This window comes from Agrilus planipennis, unplaced genomic scaffold, assembly GCF_000699045.2.
Source record: "Agrilus planipennis isolate EAB-ADULT unplaced genomic scaffold, Apla_2.0 scaffold130, whole genome shotgun sequence".
NCBI lineage: Eukaryota > Metazoa > Arthropoda > Insecta > Coleoptera > Buprestidae > Agrilus > Agrilus planipennis.
Genome location: NW_020438925.1, coordinates 563,258 through 587,771, shown reverse-complemented (window position 1 = coordinate 587,771; position 24,514 = coordinate 563,258). Strand labels below are relative to the sequence as shown.

The following is a 24,514-nucleotide window of genomic DNA, read 5'->3' as shown; positions in this document are numbered from 1 at the left end:
CGTCTCTGAGAGCGTCTCTCACAGTCTTTCACAGTCTCTCAGTTATTGCCTAGGTGTTTTTATGGATCTCTCACAGTCTCTATATGAGAGACTCGAACGATAAAATTGTTAGTTCAGAGATTCGAGTCTCTTACAGAGAGACTGAATGAATAAAACTGAAAAATTAAGAGACTCGAGTCTCTCGCAGAAAGACTGGGATCTCTGAAATATGTTGAACTTAGAAAATTTTAACCATGTCTATCGAGACACCAATTATTGAGAGATTCGAGTCTCTCGTTCAGAGATTCGAGTCATTCGTTCAGAGATTGGATACGAAATGAGGATCTCTGTATGAGCGACTCGAGTATCTCGTTTAGAGATGTTAAACAGTTTTTTGACAGTCTCTCGACAGTCTCTCTCAGCGACACCAGAGAGACTCGATGAGAGACGGAGACTCGAGTCTCACTTTCAGAGACTCTGAGAGACTGAACATTTTTATCTCGGGTGTCTAATTTTCACAGTAAATTGTTACAGTATAAAAAACTTTGTTATAGTTATAGTAGACATAATAACCTACTATGTAGTTTTATTTATATATAAAATGTATGTCTACGTATATACTTAGTAAACATTTTTTTACACTTAACCACAATAAAATGAATAAAATTAATAAACAAGCGAAATCATAATAATTAGTATATGTAAAATACTCGTAAAACTCCACGTTATTCTGAAGTCTTGCAGGTTTTAGTTTATAATATTTAGTTTATATGTAAGTATTTGCATAAAACGAATAGTGCATTTTAGAGAACAGAGCATTCCATAAGACTTGTCGCTAGAGAAATTTCCTAAAAAGGAAAGTAAGTATAAGTACTTAAAACTTCATTTATATTGTATGCACTATTTGAATTACAATCTAGAGCAATAATTTTTATGTTAGAATTATTTGGAAGGACGCCAGCAGTGCGTTAAAGCTTTCTCCATTTGCTACATTTACAGAATATATCATTAATATTAATTAGTTGTACACGGAATGTCTTCCGAAGATATTTAAATTAGTCAGTTTACAACATTACTTGATACATTGTAGGTACATGTTTAGATTGCAGGTGGAGATTCATGAATGATCGAGAAAAATGATACTATTTAAATTTGCAACAACTTAATATTGACTGCATGAACCGTTCCAGACAAGATTTCTCCGATAATAAGATATTTCGAAATTCTAATTCATACAGAATCTAGGAAAAATTAAAAATCGACGAAGGTAGAATATCTTAACAGACGTATGGTTCATTCTAATCATTTAGCCGTTATACGTAAGGCGGTAACTGTCATAAATTATGTTAAATTATGCTGTAGCATATCTTACAGGACACTTCTGGAATTATTGCTAAAATGTATAGTAGGCGCTGCTTTTTCGCAGCTGAGAAAATGCTAGAAGTATTTGAGGTATAGTATAATGAAGGTTAGGAATGAGGAGGTAGGTATTATGAAAAATAGAACAGAGGATGGTAGGGAAGGGATGAAGTAAGAATTTGTGGATTGAAGACCTGAGATAAATTTGTTCAGTCTCTCAGACTCTGAAAGCGCAACTCGAGTCCCCGTCTCTCATCGTGTCTCTCTGCTGTCGCGGAGAGAGACTGTCAAAAAAACTGTTTAGCGTCTCTGAGTCGCTCATAGAGAGATCCTCATTTCGTATCCACTCTCTGAACGAGAGACTCGAATCTCTGAATTAACAATTTTATCGTTCGAGTCTCTCATACAGAGACTGTGAGAGATTCATAAAAACACCTAGGCAATAACTGAGAGACTGTGAAAGGCTGTGAGAGACGCTCTCAGAGACGCTGAAAGACTCTGAGAGACTCTGGGAGACTGGAGACAGACTGAACATTTTTGTTTAGGGGAATTAATAGGGATTTTTTGCTCAACAACGTGCAAAAAATTTATTTACTGAGTTTTTAGATACCTTTAGTCCGTAACTGTGCAAAAGGTCCTATATTGAATTTTTGTTAATTTTTCTTTCAATGATGTACATTGTCAAAAGTAACATGAATGTTGTTGTAAAATTACGTTATACGTCATCAAATTTTATATAATGTACAACTACGTACTTCAAAATTCATCAATGTGAGGTAAAATTAGCAAAAAAAGTGTTTGAAAGTTTTAAAGCTGTTCAAACAGCAGAGATGTAGCGTGTTCAATTAAGCCAATAAAAACTGCTGTAAAAAAAAAGATTGTCTTCAATTTTCAGCAATACTACTTAAGTTATAACTTTATTTACTTATATTATAGTTAGATAAAACATAAAATTGAATTATTCTTTTTTGAAAATAATCACTTACAGATTTACTGTTGCGGACAGAGTTTGTTGTTTTGTTCGAAAATTCGAATCACTGCAACATGTTATTTCTTTTATTGTCATAAATTACAATAAATCAGTTTTTGCAAAAGTGAAATCATTTACTGACGCATATTTATTATTTATTGCTGACAGACAGGAAGAACCGATTTCATTACCGGAACTAAAGCGATAGTTCCACGCAAGTAAGTGCATTTTCGCTATTATATCAGAAGGAAAGTGTCTGCGTTAATAAGTTATCAAGCCAATTCCTTTTGCTGTGGCCAACGGTGTTATTAATGAACCGCGTGGACGCTAATCTTGTTGAAAGTAAAATTTTATGAATAATAAACATACGTTTATTTCTTGTACCAGCAGCTGTCTGGTAGAATGCGTGATGTTCAGCGTGCACAGGTATTTCCTTCTAATAAAATTGTGTCCAATTCCAATTCCAGAACTCGGACACTTTAGTAAAATTAATCTGATTTGTACTGGCGTTCAGATAGTTAGGTATAATTTCTACATTATAAATTTACAGTGTTTACCTCGAAAAAATGATCTTCCTCTGTTTTATAATAAAGGTTATCGCTCATTTGTTCGTCCCGTTCTGTTTCGGCGGTTTCCGGTTTCCGATTTTGCCCGGCAAAGAACGGTACGTGTCGTGAAGTTAGCAAGTGAACGCGTCCTTGACCGGCAGTGACCGAAATCTAGTCTCTAGCTTCTAACATATCAAACAGTTCTGAAAAGTTATTAGATAAAGTATTGAAAAATGTCTGTTTGTCTTCTTTTAAATCGTCAAATAGATGTTGGAGCTCTGCATGGTTCGCTCTCTTTTGATTAATGGAAGGGACAAATGCTCCTCTTACTGCTCTTTTTATTTTCTTCCTCTGCCAATACTGCAGTCACCACTATTACTTTTTCTTCATCAGCACTACTACTTTTCGACATAGTGAATCTGTCACTGCTACATGCAAACTAAACTAATAAAAACATCTTTCACGGTACACGACGGATTGCCGGTTTCGTTTCCACCGGACACGTGTGTGACGAACTATCCGTTACCATCGGGCGACGCACAGCATGCTCTCGTACTGAGCGACATCTTCATTATTTTCCAAAATATTCAAAATTTGATTTTTACGGATTAATTTCTATCGTTCTTAGCGAATCAATTAAAAAAATACAAAACAAATTAGTCGAATACTCAATTATAAAGTCCTCAACAAGACTCAACTGTCGACTGATGCGGTTTACTTTATTAATTTCGGTTTAATACAAGAATAATAGAACTGTCTCAACTTTTACGAAAGATCTCGTATTTTCCTTTGTGTAATTCCCAGATTGCAAGTAATACGTATTTCAAGCTTAAATTTCATATGAATATTTTACAAAGTTTTCACTCATCTGTGCTATTTTTCCCATATGTTACCAGTAAATGGGTGTATAAATGATATAAACAATCACTTGGGTGTGCCTCTAGCAAATTTAAAAGCGTGAAAGTCCGTTATAGTTCTCATGTTATCAATTAAAATAAACTTTCTTAAGAATTGTAATGAGTATCGTGTAGGTACTATATATGTATAGAAAATGCAGATTTGAATTTCTCAACTAATTTCATTCGCCTTATGTAAGGTAAAGCGTAAATAAAGAAAATGATAATCCTAGCTGATTTAAAATTTTCTTTACATAGTACCTATCACAAGTACCCTTGAACTCTAGATGAGTGTTGGTAAGTAGTTTATCATCTCATGCATAAAATATGTATAATACCAACCTAAATAAGGCAAAGCAAAGCTGTACAATAAAAAATTTTTGTACATTTAAATGAAACATAATGAAGAGACGAACATCAACATAACAAACTAGTAATGTAGCAATTTAACGTTAAAAATACTTCTCAGGCCGTGTTGATGAGACCAAATAAAGTCGAAGTCGAGATCCATATCTAGTGTATTGATAAATTACCGATCAAAAGCCAATAACGTAATTAATACGTTAAAATAAACTATTTATACCTTCGACATGGTCTGTAACAGTGACCAACAAATTATGACTCGCGAGTCACATGTGGCTCTTTGATCCCATTAACACGGCTCTGTCGTAGACGGTCAATTGCGGGAAGTAATGGTGATTAAAATCGCGTATTATGTCAAAACAAAAAGCGCATGATTTTTAATTAACGAATATCTCACTTGACGTTTCAATTATCGTACCGCAGCATACTGGATTGCTACTAGGGGAGGGATGCTATGGAAAATATGCTTCTATAGGAGGATGATGGAAAGGGTCAGAAATGAGGAGTTACCTATTGAAATGAGTAGGACTACAAAGGGCGCTACGGAAATCAATCAAGGAAAACAAGATATATGATACTTTCTAAGGAAGGATCTAGATAAGGTTACTGAAATGTTTCGGTTTTTGCGGTATGGCTCAGTACAGAAAGTTCTTCGGACTGTTGATGATACAGTTTCTCTTGGATACTTTCGTTACCTTTTTTTCGCATAACGATTTGGTTTGTACGAACCAATCCAAAAAGTAACGATAGCATCACATTCAATTCACTTATAATATGTACAATATACGGTATAAGGTGCGGCAAAGAACGAAGGTTACATATTGTCAAGTGTAACAGCATAACATGCGTTCCTGCTTATGTGTCCCCATGTAACAACACAAGCATTTCCTTTTGTGACATCATTATTATTATAAGGACAATGTCTAAAAGGTTTTGGGACCTCAAATTCGTTTGGTTGTACGATACATATGAGAAACAAACAGCTGAAACTTAATAATATATTGTTAAGTTAAGCTTTCAAACGTTTAGGTTTAAATATCTGTTGTTTATTAAATTTAGTAACCACGAAAGTACTTTTAATGTTTCACTTTCATGCCTATAACAATCGATCACGCATTAGGCGTATGAGTAGACGGGCGCATTAGCGTTGTTGTCGCTTTCGGGTCTGTTGTAAAGTTTTTACGCATGTTGCGAAATACTAATAGGTAAATTGTTCGTTATTCCGATCGGAAAGCATAAACCTGTAATTAATTAAGACTAATGAGCAACGCGGGTTGAGACTCTGGCAAGAATGTCACATTTAATTGCTCTTAGGAACCGTGTGATTGAATGAAGCAATAATTATTCACCTACGAACATTTGAGAAGGACAATCGATAAAATTAACATGACAGGACATGAACAAATTCGAAATGCTTATAGGTAAAATGCTTAAAATAAATCTAAATTGAATTTAAGTGTGCACTAAGGGATCTATCACTCCTACAGGACATCAATGAAATCCTACAAATTAGTAGGTATTTTTTTAGAGATCATAGATAATCCTCAATAAGACAGAGCCAAAAGGACACAAGCTAGAGCATGCTCTGCACCGACTATCCTTTGTATGCTTTTATTGTTATAAATTCCTACCACGTAAAGGTTTCAAATCGCTTAAGAATAAATTTGTATCCTCTACTATTTTCATAAAATGAAAATAAAAACAAATTCGGGGTGCAGTTACTGGCAAACGGTTTCGAGCAAATCAATCAAAAAAATATGTATCTAGTAATGACTTTAACTCAGTATTAGAAAGAGTGGAGGTGCGTGTCCAACCAGTCTTAGAACTGACTAGCTTATGATGATGGTAATGACTTCTGCCGAAATTATAGGCAGGGTTCCATTTACCACAGAGATGATGTAAATCACAAGGGGGACAGTTTGGTTTACTATAATAGTTTTCGTATCGAGTGAATTTTCCTGAAGTTCGACTATAGGTGTAAAGTCACGACGAGATCGTCAATTTCTTTTGGTGAATTCAGACCGAAACAATTATAATAAACATAACTTCTGCCCCGTGATTTACTTCATGTCCATTGTAAGTATGTGTGCCTATGCTTGTTTATACAAAAAAAGTCATTACGCGATACATAAGTTTTCGATCGAATCAAATAGCAGAAGTTTGGAAAACATCTGACGATAACTAAGCGCCGGAGTTATTTTTTTCATTCGTTCTATGAAAATAGCAGACTGTATAAAGTTCGCTTGGTTTTAAGCAATTTTTGAAATCGATAGGTGAACTACGTTTCATTTGAAACCCTCACTTATTAGGTTTCATATTAATAGAAACATATTTTATGCTCAATTTGCTTCGTCATAGTCCAGGGTATTAGATCTCTGTATCTCGTACAGTGTTTATTATATTTTCTGGTCATTATGGCCTTCTAATTTCTCACGCTGGTCTCATCATCATAAGGTTCTCAGTCCGAAGACACACCTCCACGTTTTTATACCATGAGCTAATCTTCGTATTTGCAGAAAATTTGAGCATCCCGTATCCCTAATTATTTCGAATGTTCTGGTTTTTGGGAAATGCCTAATAGTTTAGGATGCAGTATGTTCTTGATAATGTATGCATGAATTTTGCAGCCCCTTCTCGTCCCCTTAACTGAGAATATGATAACTACTGGTATCAAATTATAATGACGAAATTGCACTTTATAAATTGTCGAGGTTGCTTTTGAAAAATACTAATTTTGTAAAAGAAGCCATATAGTAAATAGATCAACCTATATTACTTTTTCTATTCATACTTTCATTTCTAAATAAAGGAAAATTGAGTAATATATCAATAATTCGACTGATTTCTGATTCTATTGTTTTTTTTGCTTTCGATATCTAAATACTAATCTTTACACGAAGTTTCTATTCATAAACATTAAATATGTTTGCACGAAAATTTCATAGAAGCATATAAAAATTGTCATACTAATAATTATTATCATAAGATCGAGGAAATTATAAATTCATTTTCTAGTAGGATACGTAGTATATAATTTTCACGTATTATCTGATCTTGTTTTATCGATGTCATTTAAACATTTAGCAGCTACTAGATACTTATATTGTGAGCCATTGAATTTCATATTTACTTTCCATAAGGAAGTTGTAATTAATAACTATCGTTATTAGCTAATGTGAAATGTCAATTTACATTGCATTACATTAGGACCTGCATTAAGGAATGTAAAAAAATTTGTGACCGTCCTTTGAAGTTATTTGTACAGGAAATAATTGTTTCGTTTCTCCTTAGGAATTTGCTCGTTAATTAAAATATGAACCAATATTATATTAATTCTGGATAAAAGTGCCTGATACCTGGAAGGTATCGCAAGGTGAACACAAATAACAGCAACAGTGAACTTACGCAATAGAATTTTAACAAGATTATGACAATTCATCCTTCGAATTAAGTTCTTGTATTACTTGTACTTATTTAATGCATTTTGTATTCTACATAGAAGGTGATTTGTTATTGTTTAACTGAATAATAGCTTATCTGAGTAAACTTACCAGCTCCGTGTTTGACTTATGTGTTAAATACTTTCATGTACTGACCTGCAATAAAAAAGAATGAAAAATATTAGTCTCAAATGATACACAGACATTTATTCATTAAAATTTAAGTCAATTTTCGCAATCTAGTACATTTTAAAACAATGGGCATTAGTATATCAAAATTATAGGTATTGTTAGGTCCTTCCTATTTGAAATCAATACTTGCATTTGAATTTCTAACACTATTATTGAAAATAATATAATAATAATAAGGTTTCAAATTGCACTGTTCTATTTAATAAGAAAAGATATATTTAGAATAAGTAAATATATATGTTAATACTGATTCGGTAAAACGGTTTAGTTGGTAGTGGCATAAAGGGAAAAATACTTTTGGGTGTTTCATACCCACCAGCAACGAATGCTAATGTGGACAGTCCCTCCGGACTACACCGAAAGGTAGGGCGGAAGGCCCTCTCCAGCCTACTTTCAGGAATCGTGGGAATGGATGGGTGGTGGTTTTGGTGAGAAAGATGAGACGGACGAAATGAAGACAGAAGAGAATGAAAGACTATTTATGGCATATTACTGCCCCAGCATTTGCCTAAGTGATATAAGGAAACCACAAAAAAACTTGGACCAAAACAGACGAACCCGGAATCGAATCTCCGTCCTCCCGAATGCTAAGCGGTCTAAAGTTCTAGGCCTTGCCGCTCGGTGCATAAAGGGCTACCTAGCCGGTTATTTATACTAATTAACCGAAAGGTGTAGGTGACGTGGCAGACCAAGATATTAATTAGTGGTAAATCGATACTACATGGTGTATAGTGTTTTGGCGGACTTTTGGTGTCAGTCACATTTCCTAGTTTACTAAGTGAATGTTTCTACTATTTTATAACATTGAAACGTTAGCGAATTATTAGTTACTTTTTATTCTTTGTGTATCCAATGTTTTTAATTTTGTCGTACGTTATTGCTTGTTTGTACCATTTTTCCTTGAGTATATACTAGATATCTTGATAAAACCCATTGTTAAAACGAGTAAATCTGTTTATTCGCTTAGAATCCACGCTAATACTGAAGCTAGTCCAGTCAAGTTGAGCATATCATCAAGTAATGGTCAAATATCTGTCGGTAGTAAGTTAAACACTGTTTAAAACACAATCTAAATAAAACACGTTTTAAATTAATGTGTTTAAAACAAAAAAAAAACATTACATATTCTTTAAATTCCTTCGGTTAGAATAAAAGTACTTATTGGTTATAGATATGAAATAAAGATGATAGTGTTTAAAACATGTATTTCAAACATTGTTGAAGACACAATTAGTTAAGGACATCATGACGCCACAATAGAAAAACTTGTGTTGAAGATAAACATAAAAAAATTGTTCAAAACATATGAACACATGTTTAAAACGTTTTGAACTGTTTGATTCATAAATTCACTAAAAGACTGTTTTTTTCCAACTCTGGTCCGTAGCGATATATTGTTCATAACTCATCTCTTAAACAATCATCTTCGGTTTTGTCGTTGATTTGTTAGAACTACATATGGGGTGCTGATGACAACTAGTAAGTTTAAAATCGCGATCCATACCTAGTATTTTTGACTGTGGGTGTACATTAAATACCTACGTGCGTGATCATTTATTTCTGGCACAAAAATTCGTGAATCAAATTTAAATTCGGTCAAGCCATTTCAATAATGAATTGTAGGATATGAGATTTAATCCATTTTTATACACTATTTTTTATATAATTATTATTTTTTGTTCCTCATACTGAGAGGTTGGCCGCGTGAACCTCAGAAGTCGCACTTAGTCATTTGCTACCGGATGCATTGAAGATTGACAGAAAGGCCGTAAACAGCATTCCAATAAGCAAATTCAATTAAATTTGATGGTCTATAAAGATAATATAATTAACTTCGATTGAGTGACATTTTCCAAAGAAAATACGACTTATACGTTCACCCAACATATACACAACGTGTGCCTACAAGTAAATAGAATCGGTATTTTTTTTTGAATGGTAGGTCAAGTTAAGAAATATCCTATTATGTTTTATAAAACGAGGTCAAAGGTGCAAACCTACTGCGCTTTTATGTTCCCGAATCATGCAGTTTCAGTAATACCTACTGGCAAAAATCATTATGTAGTCAAATATCGTGTAACAAGTAAAATTTGCAATTTTCGTTTTCGAAATTATTTTGGATTGAGCTCTTATGAAATTTACAATTTTAAGTGGCAATGGGTTGAGAAACAACTGTTTATTGTTACCGCTCGTTCACCTTTACAAGTAAACACCTACGAAAATCAGGTACAGTTTCTGCTTTTTAAGTTTTTATAATTAGTCTCATGAAAAATTGCAAACGTAATACTTATAAAATCTCAACGAAATATCGGTAAGTTGTTTCAAGTATAGAGGCCAAATGACAGGGCGCGGTAGGTATTTTATACAGTATATAATAACAATACTAAGAAAAGAAACTCTATTTATGAATAGACAGCTTTGAAGTGGGATTACTTGTAATAATTCAATATTACTTCACAATTTTGCAAATGATCCTAGTTGTAAAAATGATTTAATCCATAGTGATCCTACATACCGTACATTATCGTTGGCGTAAGCTAAGTGGAATTATGAATTTAATATCTGTGTTCTTATTTCTATTATAGTATCTACGCCTTTGTGAGTAAGAATTAGATGGAATATCTACCTATCACATACTAAAGAATACCCTCATATTGTTAGAGAATGGGCGTCTTTGGCAGATAAGGCACATACCTGTTTCATCATCATAAGGTCGCCAGTCCTAAGTCTGGTTGGACACGCATCTCTACTCCTTCCTACTCTAAGCTAATCTTCACATTTTCCTAAAACTAGAACATTCCATATCCTTAACCATTTGGAAACAGTAATCCAATCTAATTCTACCTCTACTCCTCTTAACACATGTTTCTGTCTCTAATATATCTTTGACTAGACCTTCACGCCTAACAAGGTGTCCTACCTAACCTACCAACCTTTCTCGTCTATTTTTTATTAACTTACACAGAGTCCTCTGTTCTCCTATTCTTTCTAATACCTCTTCATTTCTAACCTTCTCTATCTACGGTATCCTCATCATTCACCATTTTGAAAGCTTTTCAAATTCTCTAATATCCCTACTTGCTTCATGGTTCTAACGTTCCACGCTCCGACTCGTGAAATATTGCACCTTCCCCTATTGATGGCATTCCCCGAGGTAGTCCCCGCCCGGACATCCGAATAGAGGACTAGTTACGTCCGGAGTGCTTTACCCCAGAGGGTGCGATCATTCATGTTTGATGTGTTTTATTTGGGATATTATAAAGTGATGATTTCCCGTTGCCTTCTACATCGCAGTACACCTACTTAAGAAAACAATTAAAATTTTGGCTGATAAGCGTTTTTGTGGACTTCGGTTTCCACAAAAAGTAGTTTAGCATTTGATAATGACGCCATGTATCACGAAACTACGATTACTTCTTAGATATAATTTTTTTTTTTTATCGTATAAAATGGAGTATTAATACCTAACTGATAACCAGTAATTTATCGTAATAACCAGACGTGAATTGCGATTAATATCTTGTTTGGTCCCATCAGCACGTCATAGGCAGTCTCGATAACACATCGATCAAACTGAGGATATGGTCCATACAAGCATGTTTATATAACACCGAGTTAGGTCATCTACTGATATTTGTTGCTTTGAAATATTTCAAATACTTCAGTAAGCAGAAAATATCAGTAGATTGCGACACTGTCGTAGCTGGACGTGTTATTATTAAAATATTCATTGAAGAAGATAGTACAAAGGATGGGTTATTACTAAAAATTAGAGCCCCTCGACCCTGACTTTCAATTTAGTCAACGTGCCTTTTCTTGAAATCAATTCTAAATCTTCGAGTTCAGCATCTCACACGTATAATACGAAATAAGTAGTTCTTTTAACTGCCAGCACACAACAGTTTCAAACATTATCTTTGTCTGCCTTTTTCTGAGGTATTCAATTAATTGCAATATATTACAACTGTCCTTAAGTAAGGAATATGTGTCAAATTGCTTTCGCTTTACAATTGTATCCTTGCACGAAAACGAATTATATCAACGTTTTTCCTTCGTTCGTGTAATAGCTTCATAAAAATAAAATTCAATTACCATTCGATGTGTAGCAACGCAGTTATATATTTATTTGAAACAGGTTTTATTTAACATTAACTAGTGTGTGCTGTACTCACTGAAGTCTCACGAGAGTCTAGACCTTGTTTTCTCCAAGACAACTAACTAACAAACGGAATAACACCAAGGAGGTCGATAAAATTGCAATTTTGTAAAGGATTGAAACATGAATGAAGCAAACCGCGAGTACAAGCAAAACCTCCATACCACATGCATGCAACATTTTTCTTATTAATGGCAAAGGCCTGGCAAGCGGTAAATAGAAAATGTCTTAGTCCATAATGGTCCAGAAGCGTAATATAAATTCTACATAGCTCGTAGGTATGAGGATAACGTATAAATGTAATAAAATAACTCTTTCGCTATGAATAGGTCATTAACAAGATGTACAATGGCACCCATAGTAACTTTTGTTACAATCAGAACAATTCGTATGTTATCGGATGTGTTCGGATCTGCCTTTACGGGCGGCTGGAGTTCAGATCCTGGTTCAGAGACAAACCTGCTTTTACTTACCCTTCAAATGATATAAGTTTCATCGTCCTATTTTTATAATAAATACCGAAGAAAACCTGGATGAACTTCAACATTCACGTATGATTTCATTATTATTGGGTCAATGTTAAGGAATTTCTGAGATAAAAACTCCAGGACAAACACTGAAAACTGAAGAAGACACTACTGCAAACCAACAAATTCGATACTAAATCACTCATGACGTTTTGCTTCGATAAATTCCGAGAATGAATATTTTTAAATTTACTTTTGTTACATGATTTACCATATTTTGTATTGTAAAATGCAGGTGAGTATTTATGTCAACGACATACCGACGTATTGCTAAATTTCCTTGTAATAAATTGGAAATGTTTTTACTGTTTTGTCTCCTTCACACATCCAGTTTCTCTTATTAATGTGCATACAGGATTATGACTGATGAAAAAAGCTCATTTAAATTTACAACAAACGGGGTTTTATTGGATAAATATTGCACTCCATTTCGTAGATTTAATTAAACGCTTCAGGTGTGAAAAGTGCAGTCGTATCGTCTGCTAAATGATTGTGGAAGAAACCTTTATTGTGCAGATAAAAATATTGTAAACGGTTAGTAACACCACTCACAGTTTATGGCGATATCGTAATGTTTTCGTTTTTAGAAAACGACATGTTGAAATTTTTCTGACGAAGCAAATTCGACATTTTATTATTTCAACTCACTTTTATTACGTTCAATTATAATCAACATCTAACGTTTTACAACATTAAATTATTTGTTAAGATGAACATCAATTGGTTAAGACGAATTAGCAAAACGTTGCACAAAACAAGATGAGATTAAAACAAGTCATCAAAGCCTACGTACCTATTAATTTAATTTTAACCGAGAAGTGAATAAATCATGCAATTATAGCGAATAAATACCGATTGCACTTCTATCAGATTTCGTAATGTTATCTCTTGTACTTCAGTTGAGGTTTTCATTTTTCATTTTCTTTAGAACTGACCCATCATATTCTCCATTTCTTGGGGATAATCGGCAATTAGATAAGAAAATACGAGTGAATTTAAGCAATTTTTTGTTGTACTCGCAATCGGATAAATTAAAAATTCGAAAAATATTGAAAATATACGTGTGAAGCACGGCTCTGTGAGAATTTGAGATATACTGTTGTAGGAAGATGTTAAAAATGGTGTGGATCAAAAAGGTTAGAAATGAAGAGATATAAAGAGTAGGAAAACAGACTTTATGAAAATCAATAAGAAATAGGCGAGATAGGTTGGTAGGACGTCATCTCAAGCATGATGGGTTAATTGAAGACGTACTAAAAGCAGAAACAGAAATTAAAAGAGGATGAGATATGCAAAGATTAGCTCAAGATACGAAGAATTAGCCGAAGGCCTCATAATAATGACGATGTTAGCCAGTTATTTCATGTATTTCATTGGAATTAGTTCTAATCAATCTTTTTTTTATCATTTGTGAGATCCGCTCCACCGGAAAAACCATAACCGTTTCTTTAACATTCTCACACGCTTTTAAGGAGCATTACAAATGTGATTCAGCGTAAATTACACTCAAAATTAATACTCATTCCTGAGGTGATCTTACGTTAAAATTTGGGATTGTCGCTAATGATAATTAGACAACAGTTTTAAAACATGTTAAAGCTCAATTGACGTTATGACCATATGCTTCTCCAACTGTGAGCTTGCTTGATTTATAACAAGGGTGTATGATGTATACTCTGACATGTAACTGTTTATTCTGTCATTTGCCGACATTATTACTTATTCATGTATGCAGGTAATTTGGCGAAATAATATCAAGTCTCTCTTTCTCTCTAACTGTGACCGACTTGTATAAAGTGAAGATTCTTGTCCCGAGATATGAACCTAGAAACTCGGTCGGTTGTCTTTATATAACAGTACTTCTCTTGTCATCAGTTCGCTTTCGAAATACGTAATATCTTTGTTTTTGTCTCTGCCCTAGTGCGTAGGTTGTGGACTGTCGTCGATGGTGTATTGTCTCATATGACGTTGTAATCTAAACGTAGATAACAACTATTGAAAGCTTTCAGTAAGTATTTCGTTATAATATACAATTAATTATTGTTCGTGACTGAAATTTTACTCACTGCCTGTACAGGTATAAAGTTGTTAAATCCTCTAATTGAGGATGACTGGTTGTCGAAACGCGTTTTAGGTTGCTAAACGTTTTGTGAAATTTTGGGATTCAGGGTTTTTATTTAGTTTATAGATATAATGTTTCGTAATGCCTTCTTCGGATCTGTCAAGTGGATGAAGCCTAAACAACATGGCGCTTAATATTTTTCGTAGCGTACCTACCCGATTGGATCGACATAAAACCTCCAAGAAAGAATTTTGTTCAATTTATGAATTAATTTTCCAATATTAACTTTATTTTAGCATTGTTAATATCATATTATCTACTTGCTTGGTAAAATATAATTATCCATATTAAAATGACGTGAACAATTCCTTATATCGGAATATCACTTCTTCGATATCCTCGAATGAAGCTCCTTGTTAACTTTTATACTCTAATTTTCCAAATTATTTCTAATATTCTTACTTATATATACATATCAAAAGTTATATTTCATCTGGAAGTAATGGAAACAAAGTTCAAGGTTTTTATTGTTGTAAGCTTTTACTTTATGTACAAACCAACTTTGTATTTCATTTCTCTCTAGAAGAAAATTATACGGAATTCATTCATCATCATGATAAGGTCGTCAGTTCTAAGACTGGTTGGACACGTACCTCCACTCTTTCCTATACTAAGCTAAACTTCGCATTTCCCTAAAACTAGAACATCCCACATCCTTAACTATTTGTGAACAATAATCTAATCTAGGTCTACCACTATCTCTCCTAACTCCCGTTTCTGCCTCTAATGTGTCTCTGACTAGACCTTCATGTCTGAAAAGGTGTCCTACTAACCTATCTCGCTTATTTTTTATTGACTTCCATAGAATCCTCTGTTCTTCTATTTTTTCTAATATATCTTCATTGTTAACCTTTTCTATCCACAGTATCCTCATCATTCACGTGTAACACCACATTTCGAACACTTCTAACCTTTTCTTCTTCGCCGCTCCCACCGTCCATGTTCCGCATCCGTACAGCGCCGCGCTCCAAACATACACCTTTAACAATCTAATTCGAATTTCTAAATTAACCGTTCATTATTAAAGAAAAATTCATTTATTTAACGCGTTTTATGATTTTAATAAACATCAGCTTTGCGAACTACGTGTACTATTTTCATCTAAAATCCCTTATTCTAATTTTGTCAACCGGTGGTGTGTGCGTTTTTGGAAGATCGCAATAGACGTAGGTGGATAGGCTTCTCAAATAAAAAAACTTCTTTGTGGGAATTTCAAATTATAATTGTATGTTCTCCAATTTTAATAAAAAACTTTTCCTTGTTAAATGATTTCATTATAGGAATATTAAATGATATGGCAAGAATTTATTTACTTTCCATTTACGTAAAATTATTTTAAAAATTAAGGAATTATACAAATTGTTTATCAATGGCTTTATAGTAGATAATTAATTATTTATTAATCACCAATGTTAACCTTTCCTAAATTGATACAATTTTGATAGTGTAATTTGTTGATTACAATCGCTTATTAATTTTTATAGAGGTAAGTACTTTTAATGGTTAGATTGAACAGCTAATTAAAATTCTTCCAAATTATTTTTAAAAAGGGAGTAGTTATTTTAAACCAGCCGACAAAGTAGCCTTTCTAGTCATTTAAAAGTGACATTGAAATCATGTTTTTAGCACCTTAACTTTATATGGAATGTTATTTCTTTCGTTTTGCGAAAAGAGACTTTAACGATGGGTTAAGCGAACAACCTGGTAATATGAAATTAATGTTGGATTTAATTAAAGCGATTTAAACAGAGCGCTTCATAGAAGCAGTAACATTAATAGTATGCCAAATAGTACAGTATTTAGGAATTGCTATTAACTTTGTTTTATGTTTTCGTTATCGATAAATAGGTAGTAAATTGTACAAGTTACAAAACATTAAAAAACAATTAAGTGTGTTATAAAATAGTTCGCTTGAAAATGTATACTTGCAGCGTTATTTTTCCTTGATGGATATCAAAAACATGTGGGTATACTTTCAAATAATGTACTTTGTAAAAATTATGTTGGTTCATAATTGGTGATGTATTATGTAAAGATGGATTATCGTTTATAATGATGATATACACAAACGCAAGAATAAAAAAATGAAATGTACATTTTAGTTGTAATTGAAATTTCTGAAAACAAAAACGGTATTCTAATGAACATTTACTTATAATCTCATTTATGAAACATGAAAAAGTTCTTAACTTATAAATTTTGCGAACTTGGCTCTTAAATAAGTACAATTACATTTTACTGTTATTGTGCTTTGTAATTTTTGGTATTTAATTATTCTTTAAACAGTTTTTTCCGAATATAGAAAAGAAATCTTCGTACATTTTTAACTTATCGATAAATAACAAAATACGTTTCTTACGGGTCGTAACTAATGCTGGGCAAAAATAGTGGATATATCGATAAGTTATGGATAATTATCTATATATCGGTAACAATAATATCAACTGTTATCTATCGATATATCAAAACATATCGATAACTATCGATAGTTATCGCTATATCGATATATTCTGTAATTATTGATAGTTGTCAATTTATCAAAAGTTATATTATCAATGAATATGTATGGATATATTGATGTATTGATAACTACCGATAATTGTCGAATATGTATATTGATATATCGATAACTATTTGTTGTTGGGTTTTAAAATTTACAAAAAATTAAAAAAGAACTGGGAATACTCTATCGTTTTTTTGAAGTCCTTCGAAAAAAAAAAAACAAAATAGGTAGTCAATTTTTTTAAACACCTTAATATTGATATGTTTGTAATTATGGATTTTTTTAAATGTTTTTGAAATTATATATTTTCTAAGAAAAAAAGTAGTAAAAAATTAACAGTTATACTCTTATGGTACCTTTACGGATTTATTTAGAAACAATATCTACTTTGAATTAAAAATGATGTACCTATATACATATATATCGATAATTATCAGTTGCTTATTATTATTAATGTATCGATAACTGCCGATAATAATCGAATATATCTATATATCGATAGGTAGTTGTCGATATATCGAAGCAGATATCGATAGTTGTCGATATATCGACAGTTATCGATAGTTATCGATATTTTTTTATCGATAATCGATAACTAAAACCAGTTATCGCCGAAGACTAATAGTCCTAACTCCCTACAAGCTTTTTCCGTAGCTGTTTTAGGTTGCTTGTAAAATTCGATGTCTTTATAAACGACAGATATCACGCATAAGAAGTATGATTTCTATCCAGTATTTTGGAAAAATTAGTCGCAGTAACCGCTATGTCGTTATAAACAATATTTACTGTATACTGTAATTACGATAATGCTGCACCTGCAAATAGTGATTGACAAATGGTTGATGGTCTTCTTATAAGCTCCGGCACTAAATTTTTTCAACTTTCGAAATGACAGCAGTAACAGTTGTTGTTTTGTCGACACAATAAGGGGATATACGAATTGCGAAAGCGGAGACACAGTCTACTTTTACGTATCGTTCTTCCAAATATGTCATTTTTTTAGTTTCTTTAATCAGCGAATTCGTAATTGTAAATTTGGAAATCCAAAGTTGTGTAGTAAAGGAATTCTTAACCGATTAATACTATTCAGTTTTTCATTGATTTTTTATTGACACTAAAGGAAGTATTTGCACACATGGTAACAATAGATTTCGTTAAGTTATTGTCTTTTGATTTGTTTACAGTATTCGTAATTATTTTTGGTTTTTACTAAAATACTATGATCGAATAGTAGGTACCTAATGCTTTTTCAACATCATTCTTTGAATATTATCTGTTAATCTTACATCTACATTTAATTTAGTTTTATCATTTTTCCAAATTAGTATGAAAAGAAATTACTATTTCCGTCCAAATTAAAAGAACATTTGTTATTTGTTTTCGAATATTTTCTATTCAGTGTTGTTTTACTAATGAAATATAGATGATTTGCATAAGAAAATCAATAATTAGTGAATTAATTACTCGGTAACTACAAATTTCGTTTGGTTTGCAGATGTTAGACGAGAAAGTAGATAAGTAACCACACCTTTAGTTTTATTATACCATCTAGTTAATTTAAAACGAAAAAAATGAAGACAAACTGATTAACCTATTATCCTATTACCTACATTTTAACCTGATACTAATAAAATGCACGGTGTTCAGCTATTGTTTCTGCACAAGTACCTTCTTCAAGTGATTAGCGTATTATTATATTACTTTAGATTGTTGTTAGATTTCACTTTTCGAATTATTTTAAATTTGAATGGTTAAAGGTAATTAACAGGTGGTGATTTTGAACAATAGAAACATGACATGCTTATTAAGTAGTAAAGCAATAATTAATGTTATTATAAAACTAAAATTGATATTTAAGTTGGCCCAGACGAGTTAAATTACTTGTTGCTCATTATTTGTTAATTTTAGCCAACAATTTTGGCGCCTTAGCCATTTTTCTGAAGTAGAAAGTAAGCGAGATGATTCAAGATTTGCATTAAAGTATGTTTTTTGGTTTTCTTTAAGTTTTTTTTCTCAGTTAAATTTTGTTGTTTTATTTTTTGACTTAAATATCTTAATATTTTTGAGGTTAGGTTAGTCTAGATTATTTTGACTTAAATATCTTAATATTTTTGAGGTTAGGTTAGGCTAGATTATGTTAGGAAGTTGTTAAAGTGAAAAAATCTATGTCAAAATGTTTTGAACACTATGCAAATACAGTCAGAACGTGTAATTGAATGTTATCGAAAGTGAACAATACTCCTTGTTCTTCTAATATAGGTTTATGTGCATAAATAAGTCTAGTTTTCTAATACTGTCGCATATTTTGAAACAATTCTGTCATGAATTGTACCTACTATTTTAATAAGGTGTAAAATAATCAACGGTTGTAACACTAACCATTGTATCCTAGACAACGATAATTGTTATTATAGTCGTTTTTCTAATTCAATGAGGGGTAACAAATAAGGCAAAGTCGCAGTTTTCTGCAATCCATTAATTTAGAAAGTACTCAAACGGTTATCTTAATGTAATGTTATGTAACGTGAGATTTTCTCACTAATCAATAACGATCTTTAATTATACGCACCATCGTAACAATCCCAAACAGGCATTAGGTTATTTCTGTTCCTCATAGCAGAAAGTCTGTTTGAGAAAAAACAGGTAATTCCGGAAGCTTTTTTACAATACAGTGTAATGCAATTTTGAGACTTTTGCATATTATGGCGCGACATTAGAGAATGGCGAATTTCAATTGAATAATAATACTAATTGTAAATAAAAAATGAGAGGAACAGCGAGACACATTTGAAGTTTTTTTAGCGTCTTTTCAAACTATATCATAACTGTCACATGTCGAGCAAAGCTGGATTTGAAATGTGATTGATTTACAGTATAATCGACTTCACATGATTATTTAAATTGATTAAGTAACTGCCATGTTTAATAAAATGTAAAACATGTTTTTCATTCTGTAGTCAATTGTATCCTATGTCTAATAGGTACTTACTAAGAACTTGTTGTTAGTGCGGAAGTAGAACATAAAAATTAAAATACTTTGAAAATGATTAATGGTTATTTACTATCAACCAAAGAATATGTTTGTTATGTAACAGATGTACAATTTGACTTTACTGTAGTGCATTTATTTTTATTAAAATAATCTCATTTAGACGTTTGAAAAGTTTAAATATTTCGGATCGAAGTTAGAGATTGGATGGTACCCGGTTTGGTTCCGGTACCCGGTAGATCCGGCACTTTGGTTAGGATCCGGCCGGATACCGGATAATAACACCGGGTAAGTAAATATCTATAATAAAAAACTTATCTAATAAAAATTGGAATTGAGATTGCATTGGGATAGATCATTTGTAGTATTTATTGATTACTATACTAAATTATTTGTTATTTTGAAATATTTTTTGTATTTACTCTTTCTCGCTTGTTGGTATGTCAGGTTGTGATTAACGATAACTTATTATTACTATGATTTTGTCACCTTGCAGGCTTTTAGTGTTTATGAACATTATAGGCTCGTTTCAACGGTATCAACTCAACCCTCTCGTTGAAAATTCCTCTGCCAAGAATTAAAATTATTTAAACGGCTTTTTGAAGGGGACTTGTTGTGATTTGATATCGGACATTGTTAAGCGTTGTATTTAGTGGAAAGAACGAAAATATGAACCATTAACCATTGTGGTGTTGCTAATTTTGGGCCTGGTAAACTCGCTATCCGGTGCATCTCTATTTAAAATGTAATCGGGTGGAAAATAGACTTTTGGTGTCACAAGGTCCGTAGCATTTCGACTATTTTCTTCTTACAAGGTCTTTGTTATTGTTTTTGTCATCTTAAATAGGAACGAAACGATTTTTTTTAAAAATTAGTTTATAAGTTTCGCTACGAAATTGCAAATTAGAGTAGGTATTAGAGCGTAAAATTTCTGCAAATTTGGCTACGTTTCGTTAATTTACAGATCGCTTAAAACGAAATAGTGTTTGTAAACCCTTCACGTCACAAAGCGTAGGTAATAAAAAATTAGAACCGTTATTCTTCGATCTTTTCTATTTCTTAATGAGAAATTGATTTCCGATCATGATACATGCTAGTAACTTGTACTTCCTGAAAAAGTCTTTGTATAATTTTAAAGAAAATTTATATAACAACATTCGCTATTAGTAGTTGTAACAATTCATAGTGACAACATAACTAGAACAAGTCAATTAAATTAATTCAATTTTCTGCAATAATGGGTGAAAGGTGTATTGATATGTTCACATTTACAGGAAAAGGTTTAACAAAACCTACAATAAAAATGCCATAATGCGAACACCTGCCCATTACCTGTCATGCAATTTCTTGAAGAACAAATTTAAATTCACTTTTTTTGAGTCATCGTAGGCTATAATGTCCGTAATTACCTACATATTAGAAAAATTACTCACTGTAGTTATACTATAGAAAAGCATTTAGCTCGCCTAAATGAAGACAGTTTGATATTGATAGCATTTTCAATAATTACTCTAAATTTATTGTATTTAACCAAGAATTCAAATATTATTACATTTTTAAGGTGTCAAATACCTAATATGCTCTAATTGTAGTATTAGTACTATAAATCTACTAATTATTATAGAGGAATATGAGTGTACGTTTTCGTTTCTAATTTTTAGCCATAGTTTGCCTATCAGTTATGGAATAAGGATATAACTAAAGTTAAGTAATGGTACAGTTGCTATGCAAAATCACTGCCTATTATATCTAATTGTACCTCTTTTTCGAGTTTGTAATTGCACAGCTTTCAGTATTTTTGAGATAATGTGAGTTTTGGTCTGTTTGACAACTGTTTGTTTAACATTTCCATAACTTTCTAGCGGGTATGCCACAATTGGCTTAGATTGGAAAAAGTGAAAATATTTTAGTCGAAGAGATAATATTTAGAGACAACACCAGCAACGGATTTAACAAAAGTTCTTTGTCTAATCGAAAGTATGCAATTTGTTTTTGCGAGGGAATTACGTGTGCTATTCAGTTAAAAAGCTATCCTGTTAAAATTCTCACGATCTGACCCAAATGAGGACAAAGCAGCAGAAACTGGTACAGCTTTGTTTAAATGTTGCATCTGACCTTATGAAAAAAATATCGCAATTGCATAAAAATTCATCAACCTAATTTTTTTGGTTAATGTATGACTTATTAAGACATTTCATTATAAGTATTATGAATTTCTTACCTACGACTAGTTGCACTACCCTCAGCAAAATTACCTTTTTTTAGAAATATTGCTACAATTCTGATTTATACCTAAGGTATTGTGGGTTTTTGTTTTATTTTTCTTTCCGTTAAGTTATAACAGTTATATTTATCCTAATAATACGATAGCGAGTTTCTGCAGTTTGTCCGCTCCTGATTCATTCGAATTGTTTTTGCAAGTCCCAGATTATAGGGGATTTACCAATGTGAACGAAGGTGAACACCGCGGGGGAAGAGTAGTTGCAAATAAGTAGCCATCGAGGTCAGACGAACAAAAAGAGTAAAAATAAAAGAGGAAAGACGCGAGAAAGACGAAAGACGCGTAGAAGACGAAAGACGTACAAAAGACGGAAAGTCCTGAAAAAGACGATAAAGACGGAAGACGATAAAATCAATTGTATATTGATGTGCTGTTGTGACCAATAAGAAAAGTGTATCAGGATAGCTGTTCAATACTGTGGAAAACTCTAATTGTGCAAACGTTTATACTTTTTAATATTTTAATTTTATTCATTAAACACTTTCTAAAAATAGTGGAGCTGGATTCGTTTTTATTCACCCTAGACAACAACGGAAAAAAGCCTACAGTATTGTAGTTTTTCGAAAAAATGTACTCTATTGATTTATTAAATGTGTATTAATGCAATCAGTCGGTTTCTAATTAGTTTTTTCCTGTGTTTCGCATATGAAATTAATTTTCCAATAGTTTCCAGTTAATATTTCATGAGCCAAAAATACTATAAATTTATTGAGATTAAAACGGTTAAAAATATAATTATCACCTAGCAAGAATCGAACAGTAACAGTTACCTACAGTATGTGGCATGTAAAGATAAAAAAATTTACAGTTGCATTACGTTTGGTAACCTTCTGCGAAAATGACAGAAAACGTGTAATAGTCGTACAGGTCAAGAATAGACCTCTAAAAAGGACAAAAAAGGATCTGAAGAAAACATTCCGTAATAACGAAACAGTTAGTCGATCACTGACGAAGTCACAGAATCCTCGTCGTAGAACAACACTTTTTCTTTGGCACACATAGTAGATAATCCTTCAGATGATAACGTAGATAACGGAAAATCCTCACCACTCACCTTTCTTTTTTTTCGCTCCAACTCGGACCGTGCTAACCGAATCCAAAAAGCAGGCTATCAAAAGTACAACGGCCAGAATAAGGTACCGTTGTAAGAGATCCATGGTACCCACTGCTTACACTACTAAACTCGCACAATCACTACTAACAACTAAGACAGTCTGTCTGTTCTAAATTTTTGCCGCGGTACCGAACTGTAAGCGTTCACGACGGCCTTTTAAGACTTCGCGCTCCACCTTTCCATTTATCATTTGATTGGCGCGAGAGTGAGAGCGCGACCTGGTGAGGGTGATTCGAAACGTTTGGGACACGGACTCCGGGGCTGCGCCAAGGTCACGGGCCTTCCGGATTCGACGTACCTCCGGAAAAGCGCCCTGCCTGCTTTCCCGTTGTAGTCGTCGCCGCGGCAGACGTACTTACTCCCATCAAGGACGCTTACCGTACGATAGATCAGCTGGTCTGAACCGTTATCTTAACCAACTGGATGATCGTAATGATGATGAAGTTGATGACGGAGATGCTCACGACGAGCGACCGTTCGTTGTTGTTCCAATGGCCAAATAACAACAAATTATAATCACTAGATCTAAGCAGTCGTATGGTTTATTATGGCGTTCATCCGACAAAATAGAACCGGGTTAAGTGCCGGCTACAGATGCCATGTGATGCTGACCGCAATTTTCAGATTCAAGCAATAACCTTATCTTCTTAGGTACATAATTTATGTCGCAAGATGGTTTCTACATATAATATACTGTATTCTTCCGGTTTCATCACTGTTTTTAGTTTATTTAAAAAGACTGGAAGGATAAACTGCAATGGCCTTCCTGATACATGCAAGATTTTTTTCTGTTGTGTCTTAAAAATTCTGTATAGATCTCTTTCTTTTTCTCTTTTTTCTATAAATATTCCAGNTTTTAGTTTCAAGTTAAGAAACCAAAATATTTGGAAAATTAATACCTGTATGACATCTACTAATTTAGAAGAACCAGAAATTACTTTATTTTTGTATTGTAAAACTGAATAAAAACGATGAATTATTCAGATAGATCTTTATTTTCTATAAATATTCCAGTATGTGGTTAACATTATTATATGCGGTAAAACCGAAAGTAACCAAAATTAATCAGCATAAT

General features: G+C 32.7%; 1 protein-coding gene across 2 annotated transcripts in view; it reads right to left on the bottom strand.

The window, feature by feature from the left end:
* The window catches only part of LOC108736523 (laccase-5), an 88,578-nt gene extending 64,870 nt beyond the window's left edge, over nucleotides 1-23,708 (bottom strand). Inside the window, exon 1 of one of the 2 annotated variants that reach the window (XM_025974006.1) lies at nucleotides 23,380-23,708. In XM_025974006.1, the coding sequence (XP_025829791.1) occupies nucleotides 23,380-23,482 (103 nt within the window). In that variant the 5' untranslated portion in view covers nucleotides 23,483-23,708. The remainder of the gene's footprint in view (nucleotides 1-23,379) is intronic. The other variant, XM_018468978.2, reaches the window with a different exon arrangement.
* Between the last annotated feature and the right edge of the window lie 806 nt (nucleotides 23,709-24,514).